Below are 16,139 nucleotides of genomic sequence, written 5' to 3'. Positions count from 1 at the left end.
CCTAAAATATTTCATACTTCTAGGAGGGGTGGGTACTAACTTTCTTAGGAAGGAAGGAAGGGTTCCATTCAGAAGAAAAAGAGTAAGAAGAAAAAAGAAATTTTCTTGCTATTTCTACTTGTTGAAATCAATAGGAGAACAAGTACACAGGGTCAGCTTTGCTGTGAATCTACACCTCCAACACTAAACTGCCTATAATGATACATTTGGTGATATAAATTCAGACACTTACTTTCAATATAAAATGTTTATAAAATATATTATATTGCATTCAGTTTCAATATAAAATGAGAATATCACTATTTTATAGTGTTTGGCATTGAATTAATCACATTGATGGATTAAAAAATATCAATCAAGTTACATACAGATATCTATCCATGGCAGCTATTACCCCCAGAAAATGGAAAAGTAACAGACTGGTAATTCTGTTAAAACAAGGATATATATACACAGTGAGATTCAACGTAGTAAAGACATGAGTGGCGAAGAACTCTTAAAAATTCAGATTTTTGTGTGCTCCATACATTAATCAAGTTGGAAGGGGCCATTACATTATGAAGTCTAATCCTGCTCAGTGAAAGAAATTAAATAAAACTATCTCTGACAGATGGCTCGGTTATTATTTTGGGGGGACTGAATTGAGACTGAAGACTGGGAGAAAATCTTCACCAAAATGTTTTAAAAGGAAAAAGGACGAAGGAGGATATTAAAAAAATGTCATATTTCAAGCTGGATTACAGTGATTTTGCCAGAAATCTGTCTCTATGAAATTTCTTATGTCCCCAAAGTGCTTTTTCAAGAGACAACTGCCTGGATAGTGGGCAATGGAAGGATTTATAATCTTTGCAGTCAGTTGATCATTTGCATTCATTTAGAGAGTCATTGAAGCCACTCTGAGGTTTGTCTGTGTCATCAGGGTAAACTGAGTGGAGCAAATGGGTATGGAGCCTTCTTGGAATTGCTGAAAGGAATGTGTGGTAGACTGGAGATAGATGATATCATATCCCTCCACCTCTGTTAAGGGAGGGCTGTTCAATTTTGATATAGATGGCTTCTTTGAGCCCTCTTTTAAACCAGCGGTCCTCTTTGTCCAAAATGCGGATAGCAGTTCCAGCTGTCTGAAAGGAATACAAATCCTTCAATTCCCCAACATCCAGTCAAAGGAGCTTCTTGGATGGGAAGCAAAATGCCTTCAAAGAAAAACCAGAAAGTCCAGTTGCCTCTTGAAAAAGCACCTTAGGGACAATAATGAGCTTGATGATTGAGAATCTCCATAGACATTATAAACCTTATGATATTTCAATAACAGGAAAACGTTCAAGGATGTCCCATTGGAAATATTTTACACAATTCCTTCACTTCTAGGCCCCCTAATTATTATTGCATATCCCATTCCTCTGCATTTTTCTTGAACTCAGTATTATGTTCCTCAGGAAAACTTGCTGGAAAATGGCAACTATAACCCGGCATTGCCCAGTTATTTATTTATAATAATCCTGTCTAATACAGGGTTATTTCTAATGTTGGATTTTCCCTCTTACCAGAGGGACCCCCCTTGTGGAGTATTGTGAAGCCGTTACCATGGCAACTCCACTGCGCTGTACAGTAGAAGTCATTTTACGGCAGTATGGTAGAAGCCATTTGAAGGCACAACAGCCTGTATCTTAATGGAACACAGACCCCGAGTGGTGTGAGGGGTGTCTTACCCCCACAGTATTTGTTTCCAGAGGGTAAGTCATCTGTGTACCAAGAAGGAGGAGGAAGAGGAAGGAGGAGGAGGAGGAGGAGGAGGAGGAGGAGGAGGAGGAGAAGAAGAAGAGCAACAACAACAGGAACAACAGATTTAACTATTCATTGTCCTTAAAAAGAAGAAGCCTACATCAAATCAGCTACTGAAATTTGTGGAAGGGGAGAGAAGATTGCACTACAAATCCTTTTGGGCATTCTAATCTACTCTTATCAGGTCATTCTTATTTTTTTTAATCTGATATATAAAATGGGAATCATAAATCGAATGATCTTTTTCTACTAAACTTTAGCAGCACTAAAACAGATGGCAAATTCAGATGTTTCCAGTCACAGTTCCAAGCAAAATATAATAGCTTTTTAAAACACAAGCACTTTTCTCCCTGCAGGAATTGACAGCCTGATGTATATTTTTAGTCTTAAAAGCTACACCTGCTAACTCAGTGTGGCATCATGTCTTAAGCTCCTGAATTGTTCCTGCATTTCGCTATTCTTTCTTCTTTCAGACTTTTTAACACCGCAAAACAATGTCATTTTATTGTCACTACCTCCATAACTAGCCATAGCTTGCATTGTTCTAATGAAAGCTATCTTGTACTATAAATGCCCAAGGACGTTTTTTGATTTGTTTTGAGTCTAATCTAATGCATAGCATATTTTGCGCATACAATAAGTGCTCAGTTCTGTAGCATCCTTAGGCAGGAAAACAAGCAGATCATTCTAAATTGCCATTCTGATAAATGATTATGACATTTTTCTATAGATTTTTTTAAAAATAAAAGACATGACAGTGAGCAAGAAATTACAGGGATTTTTCATCTGTCTTTTTCAGGCTTTGGAAGCCTTTTGAAAAAGAGGTCCCAAAAATCCTGATGCATACATCAAGTTTACAACCAAACACTTTAACCTGTTGCTTTTGTCTGCATGCCTTTTTTTGTAATATTTAAAGAGATACTTAATTCTTAACTCTTAAGTAACTCCTAAGCAGTGGTGGGATTCAATTTTTTTTACTACCGGTTCTGTGGCTATGGCTTGGTGGGTGTGGCATGAGAAGGATACTGTAAAATATTCATTCCCATCCCACTCCAGGGGAAGGATACTGCAAAATCCAATTTCCTCCCAGTCAGCTAGGACTTGGGAGGCAGAAAATAGATAGGGATGGGGCCAGTCAGAGGTGGTATTTACCAGTTCTCCAAGCTACTCAATATTTCTGCTACTGGTTCTCCAGAACTGATCAGAACCTGCTGAATACCATCTATGTGTATACAGATATTTATATAATTAAAATTTTGAACAGATTATCCTCGACTGCTGGCTGAACTATGGTTTTCATCGTCTGTGGTTCAATCTCATCATAATCTGTGGGTAATTTTATTCATCACATTTCTAATTCTGGGCTAATGGAGTTAGAAGTTACCCAGTTGGTTTCTTATCAGCCAGAAACATCCTCTTTCCCATTTATGGTCTACTTGAGGTGTAACGTGAATGTGTTGTGTAGATTGCTTGTCTATTCTTTCATAATTACAAATAAAAGCTTGCTTTCCCAATTTTAAACAAAGCCAAATTATGCATTTGTTAATTCAAAACTTTTACCAGCCATTATTGTTCATGTACAACGGCTTTCTCTTGCTGTTGAATGTAAGAAACAGCTCCTTTTTTTAATATATGAATCAAAAGCATATAATGAGGATTCTTGTGCCAAGAGACTTCAATCCATGATTAATTTGGAAAACAAAAATTTCAAACATACTTCAATCTGAGCGTAAATGTTCAGCCAATGATATGCAGTTACATCTAATTAATAGATTAAAATTGTCCTTGTTATAAAGCAGATCCATTCCTTCTCATCTGTTCATAGAGAGTTGTCAAAACATCTGCCTATTTATATATGCCACATAAACAAAAGAAAAGATATGCAGCCATTTAGATTAACTGTAGTTCTTTCTCTTCTATCTGACATGCCTATCAGAACCCTTGAGGCATTATATAGGCATATATCTTTCCTTAATGAAGTGGCAAAGCCATCTTTCTCTTTGGGTGAAAAGGCACACTCTGATACTGGCAGCATGGAAGTTCTTTCTGATGGTTCTTGAACAATTGAAACATTTTTTTAAAAAAAATCTTCAGTTCAGCTCAAAGATCTTTGAATAAATAACAATGGCATATGAATACAGTTGATAAAAAGAAGCACTGCTACCTACATTAAGATGTTGAAATCTTGATACTTTAATCAAGAGCTAATTAGAGACAGTTCTGTCGGTCTATTTCTGATCTATGTCACCTTTATACAGTATGCATTTATGTGCATTCATTAAGCTATCCCCATTCCTACTTGATTTCTAATTTTTTAGAAATTATGCATCAAATACACAGCCAAATATATACTCTGCCTTAACATGGATTTAAACCAGAATCTCTTTCCCCACTACACAAATACACACACATATATCCACAAACACAAACTGATTTCTTTTGTATTTTGTTGCAAATATACAATTGATGGAGTGTTTCCATGTTTTTAAACTGAAAACTTTAATATTTGGGGGAAAAGGGTGGAATGCAAAAAGTAATTTAATTCCATTCTATGCAAGAGTTTCAAGGTCAGTCTTTATTTTTAGAAAATATTCATTCTTTCAATATTCTTAGCTTCTAGTTTCTGTTTTATAATTGCCTTCTAATTGAAGGGGCAATACAGAACTAGTCCATGTTCAAATCCTGATTAAAGTCTCCATGTCAGTCATCTGGCATAGTAATTGTAAGCTTACAATAATAACCAAGCCTGTTTATCTTGTAAAGTATGAGACTCTTTCTGGAAAGGTAAGTGATCCCTCAAGCTTGGCAAAATCATGATTTGTGTCTTAAATTAACTATTAAATATTGCTTAACCTTTTCTCTTCACCAGTGGCACTCTAAAATTTAATTTTGGATGAACTTTTCCATGGATGTCTATCAATATGGAAGAAGTGTTTTTCACTAATAACATATGTGCTTTAGTACTATTTTAGACAATTCGATGAGCTCCTATAGTTCTATAATTTCCCCTTTTTGAATTCCCCATTTTGGATGATCTAATTCCTTTTGTAAATCTTGATAATGTTAAATGTTTCCCAGCAAGCCAGCCTGGCCTGTTAATTTTATCTAATTTTTTAAATGTTATTGTCATATTAATTGGGTTTTTTTGGGGGGGATATTTATCTAATTTCCTTTTAACTTTTGTGATATGTGTTTTTTAATGTTGTACGCCGCCCTGAGTCCTTTGGGAGAAGGGTGGCATATAAATCCAATAAAACAAACAAACAAACATGTACAGCACAACAAATGTTTGTATTTCAGAATTTGTGCTGTCATTGATACTCTACACAATATCTTTCAGTTTAGTTTATTTAATATGGATAAATTATATTTATGAATTAAAATGAATATATTAATGGATATGAACAGAGAGAAAACCCCAGTCCCTTCTAGTACTGAAGATGTTACTTAGTTGGGTAATGAAATGTCTGCAGGGAAAACAACAACAACAACCAAGATCAGAGAGCCCCAAGGACCCCACATAGATTATCCTTCTCATTTTATCTCTCATTGTTACCCATCAGGCCCATGATAAAGACACCGGCAACTATAGTGCCATGCAGTATAGACTCATCATGCCTCCAATCAAAGATGGCAAGGAAGGCTTTGTGATTGAACCGTATACAGGACTGATCAAAACAGCAATGCTGTTCAAAAACATGCGGCGATCCTATTTCAAGTTTCAGGCCATCGCAACGGACAATTATGGAAAAGGGTTGAGCAACAAATCAGATGTACTTGTAAGTATGATTGAACAGATCCTTTCCGAAGATTATCCTTGTACGTTTTATTTACGATGACTCCCCTGCTTTTGCACACATTTGTCTTGATAATTTCTTGATCTGATTGCATTATATTGAGCTTCTGTTGTAGTTAGTGTTTTTATTTATTGATTTAAAAATTTTATATAGCTGCTTGCTCGCTTAATAGGCAGCTTACAAGCAATAAAAACAATATAGATTTAAAAAAAAACAATCTCCCCTGGTGACAACACACAGTCAAATGAGCATTTGATGGGCTCCATCCCACTCTGGGTTACTGAGGCCCGCTAGCAAAACCAAATCTTCAGGTCCTTAGTAAAGAGTATCAAAATTGAGGCCAGCTAATCTAATTTCTGAAGGGATGATATTCCAAAGGGAGGGAGCCACCACAGAGAAGGCCCTTCTTTGGGTCCTGCCAGATATACCTCCTTAGAGGACGGGACCTGCAACATTCGTTCCCCCCCCCCTCCTCTAATGGGTTGTGTGGATGTGACTGGCAAGAGACAGTCCCTCAGATAACCTGGTCCCAAATCATGAAGGGCTTTAAAGCAGCACCTTGGCAACCAGGTAGCTGCAAATCTTTTGTTGCTGATATGTAGTATGACAAAAACAAATCTTATCTACCACTTGAAGAGATTGATATTTATTTGGCTTATAATAAATATATTTATTTGCAGTCTCCTAATACTTTATTTTATCTGGAATTGTGTCTGTGTGACTGGTTTTTGTTTTAATTTCCCTTCTTTTGTTCTTCTGTATATATCTTTCTCCAATAATTTAATTTTTTGCATCTAGAGACTTCATTTATTTAATAAAATAATTTCTTCTTCAAAATCCGTTACATTTCCTTTGAAATCATGCATATATGTAACTGTCTCCATTGTGCTTTCAGGACCGGGCAAAGTTAACATTTGGCCTCTTTTTAATTTTTACTATGATTGGTTGAAGAGAGAGATTATGGGAATTTTATACCTTTCACTAAAAGAATGGATGCACTGTATATTGTGGCGCGGGTGTGAGTGTGTGCGTGAATCAGTGGTGGGTTCCGGATCATGTTGCAACCGGTACGCTGCAACAGAGCCCGGTGTCCACCACGTGAATGCGTGCAGCATGCGCACAGCACACGCATGTGTACTTACCGCCTGCGACGCTCCAGGTGCTTGGTGGAGCATTGCGCAGGCGCCATGCGCTCCGTGCGGGTGCGTGAAAGCCCCGATTGGCCTAAATACAGGTCGGGCGGGTGGGCCCTCTACAGCACCGTACCAAAATGGTACCTGGTACTCCCAGCAGGCATCAGTACGCCCGTACTGGGGCGTACCAGTCGTATCCCACCACTGCCATGAATGTGCATGTACATTTGTACTTACGGGTTATGTCTAGCCTTATTTACAGTTAGACAAAAATGTTAAAATTTTAAAATATAGTATATTTTGTATACTATTTGGCAACTGTTCTTAGCAGAGACATCAGTATGGTGGTAATGCATCTGGGAGCAGAGCAAGCCAGATATCCCTTGTGATACTTTGCCCACTACAAGGCAATAAAATGGTTTTAACTCCACGGTGACATTAACTTCCTTTACAGCAAAACTGGAATTAGCTCTGTTTAGTGCCATGATTGCAAGTAATTGGTAGTTGAGGAAGGGATCCCAAAATAATAGTTACCCTCCCGACACCAAAAAAATGTCTGCCACATTTGAATTTTTTAAGTTTAAGACTGGAGACACCTCTGCTTGGAAAAGTCCCAGGATTTTCCCCTCAAGGTTTTGTGTGAATGTGTTTATTTATCTAAAAGACTTATATCATGAAATGCTGATCCTTTTCATAGCCTAGCAGAATATCAAATTATGCTCCCAACATCCCGATGATTAAATAGTTTTAAAAGCCATTAAGTAAGCAAGCTACTTATGCAATTCAAGTACTCAAGAAAGTCAAATGAAATTTGACCTTCTTACGAGACTTAGTTTTGTCAAGTGCACATACATCAGGAAACGTGTGTTATAATTTGCATGCATATCAACCGTTTGCTTTAATTGTACACTGATGTGTGGTTGGTACGATTATAGAATTTGTATGCTGGCTTGCCAATGGTTTAGCTTAAGTTACTTGACTAATGTGTGGGCTGTAGAGGTCATTGTATCAATTTCATTCTTTCTCAGCAACCCAATTCCTTCTGTTTCCTACCTAGATAAGTTTAAAAAAGCATGGTCTTACATGGCCAAGGAAATTATGATTTTTTTTCTGCTTTGCAGCCTTGGTTGCATATAGATTATGCTATTCATTCAATAGTTTCCTAACGACACTCCATTCTTGCAACCAAGATTATACTGCTTTTGAGGTGAAGGGCAAGTAGAGACACATATTGATCAGCTCTTTCAATGTTCAAGTGGATAAATTCTTGTGCTTTCCCTCCTTGTGTACTTACTCTATATACAGGTAGTCCTTGACCTACGACCACAATTGAGTCTGAAATTTCTATTCTAAATGCCATAGTTATTAAGTGAATTTTCCTCCATTTTATGACCATTCCTGTCACAGTTCTTAAGTGCATCACTGCAATTAGTAACATTGCACAACAACTATTTAAAAATCACAATTGCCAAAATATCTCAGGAAGCAAGATTCAAACAGCTTGATACAATGGTTAGGTTTGGAAGATTACATTCTATCCCAAACAATGAACGTACATATATCTGTGGAGCTGAAGAGGTAGAAGATCTGACTCATATATTTGATTGCTGGTTATATAAGGGGGTGAGTGATAAGTACCTTAATCCACATATAAAGCGAATGGCCCATTTGGAGGCCAATATTAAAACAACATACCTCATGTGTGGCCAGAATCTGACAACGGCATTCAATACAACACAAGTTCTCACTAAAATGATCTGTCTGAAATCGGCATATGTGGGACTGATTGGGGTAGATTGCAGGGGTGATAAAGAAACATAATTTTACCTCATTTTATTCTATTTTATATATTTATGTATTAAATGATTGTATTTTATCCTATAATTATTATATTTAACCATACCCTCATTTTAAATTGTTTGTTGACAATTTTATTCCTAATATGTGTTTGAACCTGTATGTTGATAGGGCCTATAGCCGGGATGGTGAACCTATAGCACGCGTGCCATAGGTGGCACATGGAGCCATTTGTCAGGATACGTGAGGCGTTGCCCTGTCAACTGATCTTAGCTGTTTATTGAGGCCATTTTTCACCCTCCCCAGACTCCAGAGGCTTTATAGGAGCCTGGAGAGGGCGAAAACAGCCTTCCCGGCCCCTCCGGAGGTTTCAGGAGCTTCCCTGAAGCCTCCAGGGTGCAAAAAACCACCCCTACGTGCAACCCGGAAGTGACTTCCGGTTTGCTCGTAGGGTCGTTTTTCATCCTCTGGAGGCTTCAGGGAAGCCTCCGGAAGGCCCTTGAAAGCTCCAGAGGGCTTAAACCAGCCCTATGAGCCAACCAGAAGCAACTTCTGCTTTGTTCATTGGGCCATTTTTAGTCCTCCGGAGCTTTCAGGGAAGCCTCTGGAAGGGCCCCCTGAAGCCTCCGGAGGGCTTAAATCAGCCCTACGAGCAAACCGGAATGTTCCTGAACTTCCGATTTGCCCATAGGGCCAATTTTTTGCATTCCAGAGGCTTCAGAGAAGCTCCTGAAGCCTCCGGAGGGCCTCTGGGGGAGCGGGGGAGGCTGTTTTTGCCCTCTCCAGGCTCCTACAAAGCCTCTAGAGCCTGGGGAGTGCAAAAAAAGCATGCAAAAAATAAGGGGGAGCCATGTGGGCATGCATGCTGGGGAGTCGCGCACTGCATTATGGGTATGGCACACCCGCGCATGACCCCCCTGCGCTCCCCCCCCCCCCGCTTATGGCACGTGAGCCAAAAAAATGTTTGCCATCGCTGGCCTAGAGGTTAAACAATCAATAAAGATGATCACATGATTCTGGGACACTGCAATGGTTATAAGCATGAGTGAGTTGCCAAGTATCTGAATTTTGATCACGTGATTAAAGAGATGCTGCCAAGGTTGTAAGTCTGAAAAATGGTCATAAGGCATTTTACTAAGTGCCATTGTAACTTTGAACAGTCACTAAACAAATTGTTGTAAGTCAAGGACTACCTGTACAGAAGTCAATATCACTTGACATTTTCCAGCTGTTTCTTAGGCTATTATAGATAGATTGATAGAGACCAATAGGAAATGGTCTTTTTTAAATATAGATAATGTTGCTGAGGATCAATTTGGTGTCACAAATCCTATACCCAGTTATACTCAATTAGTACCGTTTGGAGTATGAATCTCCAGATAAAAAGACACAAAATTGCAGGTAGATTTTGTGCAGTTGAAATACAAAAGGCAACACAAATGATGGTCTCTTGTATATTATGCACCGGTAACAATAAAATGTGGCTTATTTAATACAACTTTTTTTAAAAAAATATTCTTTCATTATTTAAATGAAAGAATATTTTTTCTTTTTTTAAAAAAAGTTGTATTGCAGCCATATTTGTGCTTATTAAATCCCACCAAATAAATTGTTGTGTTATTTTATTATAATAAGTTTCTCCATTCAAACTCCAAACTGCTGTCCATCAAAGGAAATTCTTAAATGAGATACACTTTCTATTTGGAGTATATTACATGTTTTTCAGACTCCACTATATTTTTGTTTTTCTGTTTCAGGTCTCAGTAGTCAACCAGCTGGATATGCAAGTCATTGTGTCAAATGTTCCTCCTACTCTTGTAGAACAAAGCAAAGATCAGCTTATAGGGTAATGAATATCTTTATTCCGTAACCATGAAAAAATAACTTATGATTAAAAATGTACTGATCCAAAAACATACAAAACCCTGGCGACTTTTGTGATTTACTGATTTATTTAAAAGTTTTGTATGGCTTCCTAACTTAAAAACATAACCTTGAGCAGATCATAACAACAATGGAACCCAGAAATATAAAAATCTTAAAGCATGAATCCAAAACAGAACATGGCGCCTTAATCAACCCCACAACCAAGTTCAGACATCTTCATTCTACCCCAGTTCAAAAGCCATGTCTTGATAGTTTTCTGAAAGATTAAAAGTCTGTGTGGAAGGTGTTCTACAACAGGGGTCCCAACCTCTGACTCACGGCCCACCAGTGGGCCGTGAGTTGTTTGCAACCGGGTGGTGGCGATGGCGGGCAAGTGCACACGCAAGCATACGCATCCCCATTTGAATGATCAGCAGGCAAGCATGTGCATGCATGCTCTATTTGTGTGAGTGGTGGCGCACATGAATGCTGTATAGTGCAAATGGAACTGTGTGTACCTACTTGCCAACACCTCACACAGAACCATCCTCTCTCCCTCCCCCACCCCCGCCAGCCCTCAAAGCTGGAAAGGTTGGGGAACTCTATTCTATAGGATAGCCACAGGAAAGGTACACTTCCAAGGTCCCACAAGATGACAAGATTTCAGTCTGCCTACTCTGTCCAGTCTGGTCAGATGGACAGATATTTTCTTGGAGTGGTGTTTCCATATGCAACTTGGTCCTATGCCAATAGGGTTCTAAATGTGATAACGAATACCTTGAATTCCACCACGAAGGAAACTGAGAGCTAGTACAGCTTGTGTAACAGCTTGACACCCTTACGAACAACCAATACTGGTGTGTACCACTGTGTTCTAGGTCTATGGATTTGTAGTTCCTGACTGGTCTTCAAGAGCACCCCATGTAAAGCACATTGCAGATATCCAAAGGGGAAGTGAGACTGTAACATCAGTGGTAAATCATACAACCATACTTTTTTAAAAAACCTAGTCAAACCAAGTGAGTCCCTAAACAACTCCACTGAACATGGTTCAGGCAATGCTACTAAGCTTTGGTACAAGGGATCTGTGCAGTCCCTGATTGTTTAACTTGGCTCAAGAAACATTTATGATTTTATGAGCTAAAACGTACAGTAGATCCTTTTCATGTATTCTGTGAATCAATCTCCAAATTCACGTGACTGGAATAATCTGTGCTGCATGTCATGTGCCTGTTGACTGATCAACCCAGCTTAGAGTTTATATAAAAGTATAAATTAACCGAAGTGTTTGCTGAAGGGGCTTCTCTAAGCTTAATTAGCTTGGCACAGCTTTCTTTTGAATTAGTATGCAGAGCTTGGAAGGAATCAAAGAATACAGCAACTGCAGCAGGAAAATTCAGGCTGGCCATTGCAAGATAAATCCCACTTTTCTGTTTTCAAAATGTTTTTAAAAAACCTCTACTCTAGTTGCCTTTTTAGTAAAACAAAACAAACAAAAACTTGCCCTCTATTAAAAACTATGTTTTCTCCCTATTTCTTACTAAAAAAGACATCAATTTAAAAAGTGTAATTAAAAAAAGACATGGGGACCTCCATCAGTACAATTACATTGTTAAAATGTATTAATTATTTGTAACATTAATGAAAGCTTGCTGTCCTCTGCATGATACTACCTTTTAAGGTAAATATACTTGGTTTTCAGAAAAGCAATAATAATTACTTCACAGTTATCAAAAAAAAAGTTTGTGAGATTGAGGATTTTGTTAGATTTCCCTTTTTAAAGGATGAATTATAATATAATATGCAATATACAGTATATTGTCCTGCTTTAACCATGAAAGACAGCTAGGTGACCTTGGGCCAGTTACACAATCTGACAGAATTGTGGGGAAAATAGAAGGAGGAAGATGTGTTGGATATGTTTGCTGCCTTTGATTATTTGTAAAAATAGTAAGTAAATAAAATAAGTAAGTAAGCAAGTGGGTAAATGAATAAATAAACATTAAAAATTATTCGTTAATGTTGCCCAAGTCACTGTCTAATAAAATAAAAATATTCATATTCAGAACTGAGCAAAGCTACATGGACCATAGCAAACATCAAGGATGTCAAACTTGCAGCGTCATGTTACTGTCACATGACATTTCATGTTTTTCCCATTCGTGGAGCTAGGGTGAGCGTGGCCTGCATGTGATGCATCTGGCCTGTGGGGCTTCCAGTTTGACACCCCTGGCATACATCATAACTCTTAAGTGATGAACTCAAGAAAATAGTTTGGGGCTGCTGCTGCTGATACTAAGTGGGCATGCACTGAATTGGTCCTATGGAAGATGAGTAGTCACTGGGACTCCAACTAAAACAGTGTCAATCTAAGCCTCCAAGGGTCAATGAGATTATCCAAGACATCAATGTTTTTGTTGTTCATAGTATCCTAAACAAAAGTAGTACAGATAGTCCTTGACAATTGGGACCAGAAATTCCATTGCTAAGCCAGGTGGTTGTTAAGGAAATCACACCCCATAATGCTACTGATATTTAAATCGCTATTGCTGTGCCACATAGACTACTTTTAAAGAGTCAAACGCATGAGACAATATTTATGGAAATCTATTTTTGTTGATAGAGGAAACTGGCTGGATCTTCAATAATTGTCAGCCGTGTTTTCTAGGTTGCTAACATGCTGCAGCTCTGCACTGGCATTGTTTAAACAATCTGTTAACAATTTTTTCCATTTCTGAAAATAATACCTGTGGCTTAACTGCCAGTCTTACTTATTCCGTTCTGGTATGCCTGACAATCTGGCACTCCAATTTTTCTCAGAGGCATAAATCTTATGCGTGTGAGATGTATGGCCACTTCTGTGTTATATACTTAATGCATTTCACTGTGAGCGTAGTTTGTGGAATTTAATAGCTTCTGTAAAAAAGATAAAACCTATTCCTTTATCATGCCTACCAGTTCCTTCTGTAAAATATATTTGCAATTTCCCTTCAAACCATTTAAAATTCAGGTCCCAATATAATACTAAGAGGTAGAATTAATTACCCCACGCTTGAAACTAGTTTTTCTGGATTCCCTTTTTTCCTTCCTTCTTTTCTTCTTTCCTTCTATCTTTCCTTCCATCCATCCATCCATCTTTCCTGCCTTCCTGACATGCTATTAATAAATTTTCTTTACAATATAAGATTTTTTGTCTAATTATAAATAAATCAAAGAATAGAGCTAATAAATTACCAATTTTCATTATCAGGATTTTGGAACGCTATGTTCAAGACCAGATTCCTGGTGCAAAAGTAGTAGTGGAATCCATTGGTGCTCGCAGATATGGTGATGGATATTCAGAAGAAGATTATTCCAAATCTGACCTCATGATCTATGCAATCGATCCTCAGACAAATCGTGCTATAATGAGGAATGAACTTTTCAAGTAAGTAGTTAAGTACATTGCAGCAGTGAATATCAGTTGAGGAAATACCTTAGTATTGAGGCATTTAAAGAATTTGACTTCAAAATTAGCACTTTTTCTTCTTTTACATGCCTGATATTTAAAGGTGCAAGTAATACCATGCAGGGCCATATGTAACGTTGAGTGGCACACAACTGCAGCTATTTAAGAGATCACCTTTGGACCTGAAAATAGCATTGTTTAGCATAGCAAACAGAAACTCTGATAGGGTTAATCCTAGAAAGAATTTTGTAGTCTGTGTTATCTTTCTGCCTTTAAGCAAACATGCGATGACATATGCTCAATTTCACACAAAAATTATTGTGAAAAGCAGCAGTTGAACACACACACACCCTCAATTTATGACACATTTGCAGTAATGCATTTGTGTTGTGTTATTCATAAGGTTCTTCTTCACTGTAGTTTCTATGATTCGAAGATATGGGGTTTTATATCTGCACAGTTCAAAGGTCTCAGAAGTTCAGTTTTTTGGGGGAAAGTCCTGGTTTACTACAAATCACATATAAGACTGTAACTCAAGAGTTCAGTGGTCCCAAATTTTCCATCCAGAGATTTAACCAATGAGGTGACTTTTAACAGTTGTTATTTCCATCATTAGAATCTTAATAGGAGAGGCCAAGCCAGAAGAGCAGAATAAGAGGTGCTAACACTTGTGGATCAAAGTTTCTGAGCTAGGATTCAAAGGTAGAATTGATGGCAGACCCCCTTTTTTTCCTTGGATTTGATAATTGCTTATTTTTACAGTGCATTCTGGAACCTGGAAATTAGGAGCAACCTGAGCCCTCAAGATCAAAGGTTTATTATTATACAACCTCAAAGAGTTAATAATACCAGTGGTCCTTTTGGGTCCAAGACTACCAAAAATACAGGCAGTTTATCTCAGTAGGAGGCAGAAGAAAGTGTAGAGGGTGTCGAACTCATGGCCCTCAGGTCTGATGTGCCACGTGCTGGCCATGCCCATGCCTGGTTTAGCAAAGGGGGAAAAGTTGTGATACATCACATGACGACACCGTGACGATGTGAGTTTGACACCCCTGGTGTAGAGTTATTAGATTTCTCTGAGATTGGCATACCAACTCAGAAGCCTGCACAGATGTTGATGTAGTCTCCAGTCTTGAGGCACTTCATTTATATTTTATCTTTGCTGCACTAAGGAGAATAGTGCCAGAATGCCTAGTGAGCAAGGTGGTAGTTTGCTAGCCATATGCTTAAGAAACAAATGTTTCTGAGCTAACAAATGAACTGATTTATTGGCAGCATTTTGTTTATTTAGAGTTTCATACCTTATGTGCTTAAATTAATAGTGACATACAAAAATATGGTGATGTTGCAAATAAAATTGGCATATTTTCAGTTGATGGATGGAGAGAGAGGTTACAAATAGCTATTGTGTTAACTATATATAAAAAAGAACTATATATAATATACAAACAGCAAATATATAAACTGACAGTGACAAATGTTTGAACATAGAACTAAAAAAAGAAAACATTTGTGGGTTTTTTGTTGGTGATAAATATTTGCAACATTGGTTTACTCTTCTTCCATGTCCAATTTTGAAATAAATATATGGTGGACTGCATTTAACTACATTTTAAAAATGTAATATAAACTGTCATGTATGTCATCCAGCACAACTTTTACTTAAGATAGGAATAATTTTATATTCTGCATTATACCTGTGCAATATTTTTATGCAGGATGTTTCTGTTCATAAAAATTGCCCAAAGTTATACATAATTCCTCTCATTTTTTTTCAAATCAGTTTTATTTTTTCCCAGCAAAAGAGAAAATTTGTAGCTCACAGTTGGAGACTGTAGTGTTCTCTGAGTTTGGTTGTTTTCTTGCAGACATTTCATTACCAAACAAGATCATCAGGAGTAGGGTTTGGTCTCATTTATATACTAGTCGCTTGCCCTAATATTTGGTTTCACTTAACATACCTAAACAAGAAATAAAATAAAGGATGAAGGCAGTCTAGTCTTTCATGTTGAAGAGGGCATTGGAATTTCTAGCATTCTAAGTCATTTTCTGCTGAAATAACACTAGTAGAAAAATGGCATATTTATGCACAGAAACATTTAAAAATTGTTCCCTTACTATTCCCTAGAAAGCAATATTGTAGTAATATAATATTGAGTAAATTGAGTAAAATTTTGAAATTCAAACTTGTGTGCATTTTATTATGAATTTTAGAGTGGAGGACCTCTAACATCTGGAAAGAAATAATCAAATCTGGTTCTAAGAAGTGAAAGAAAAAATAGATAAATAGTTTGATATGATTTTTCTGTGTGTGTG

The 16,139-nt window shown here is 37.5% G+C and overlaps 1 protein-coding gene across 6 annotated transcripts in view; it reads left to right on the top strand.

The window, feature by feature from the left end:
• The window catches only part of PCDH15 (protocadherin related 15), a gene marked incomplete at its 3' end in the record, with an annotated part of 825,229 nt that overhangs the window by 765,653 nt on the left and 43,437 nt on the right, over positions 1 to 16,139 (top strand). For all 6 annotated transcript variants that reach the window (XM_081954012.1, XM_081954014.1, XM_081954013.1 and 3 more), the window contains 3 exons: positions 5,346 to 5,561; positions 10,267 to 10,355; positions 13,626 to 13,802. In XM_081954012.1, the coding sequence (XP_081810138.1) occupies positions 5,346 to 5,561; positions 10,267 to 10,355; positions 13,626 to 13,802 (482 nt within the window). The remainder of the gene's footprint in view (positions 1 to 5,345; positions 5,562 to 10,266; positions 10,356 to 13,625; positions 13,803 to 16,139) is intronic.

The sequence above is a fragment of the Natrix helvetica genome (genome assembly GCF_964273705.1).
Source record: "Natrix helvetica genome assembly, chromosome: 5".
Taxonomy (NCBI): Eukaryota; Metazoa; Chordata; class Lepidosauria; order Squamata; family Natricidae; genus Natrix; species Natrix helvetica.
Note: the sequence above shows the minus strand (reverse complement) of the source record. Positions and strands in the feature narration are given on the sequence as shown.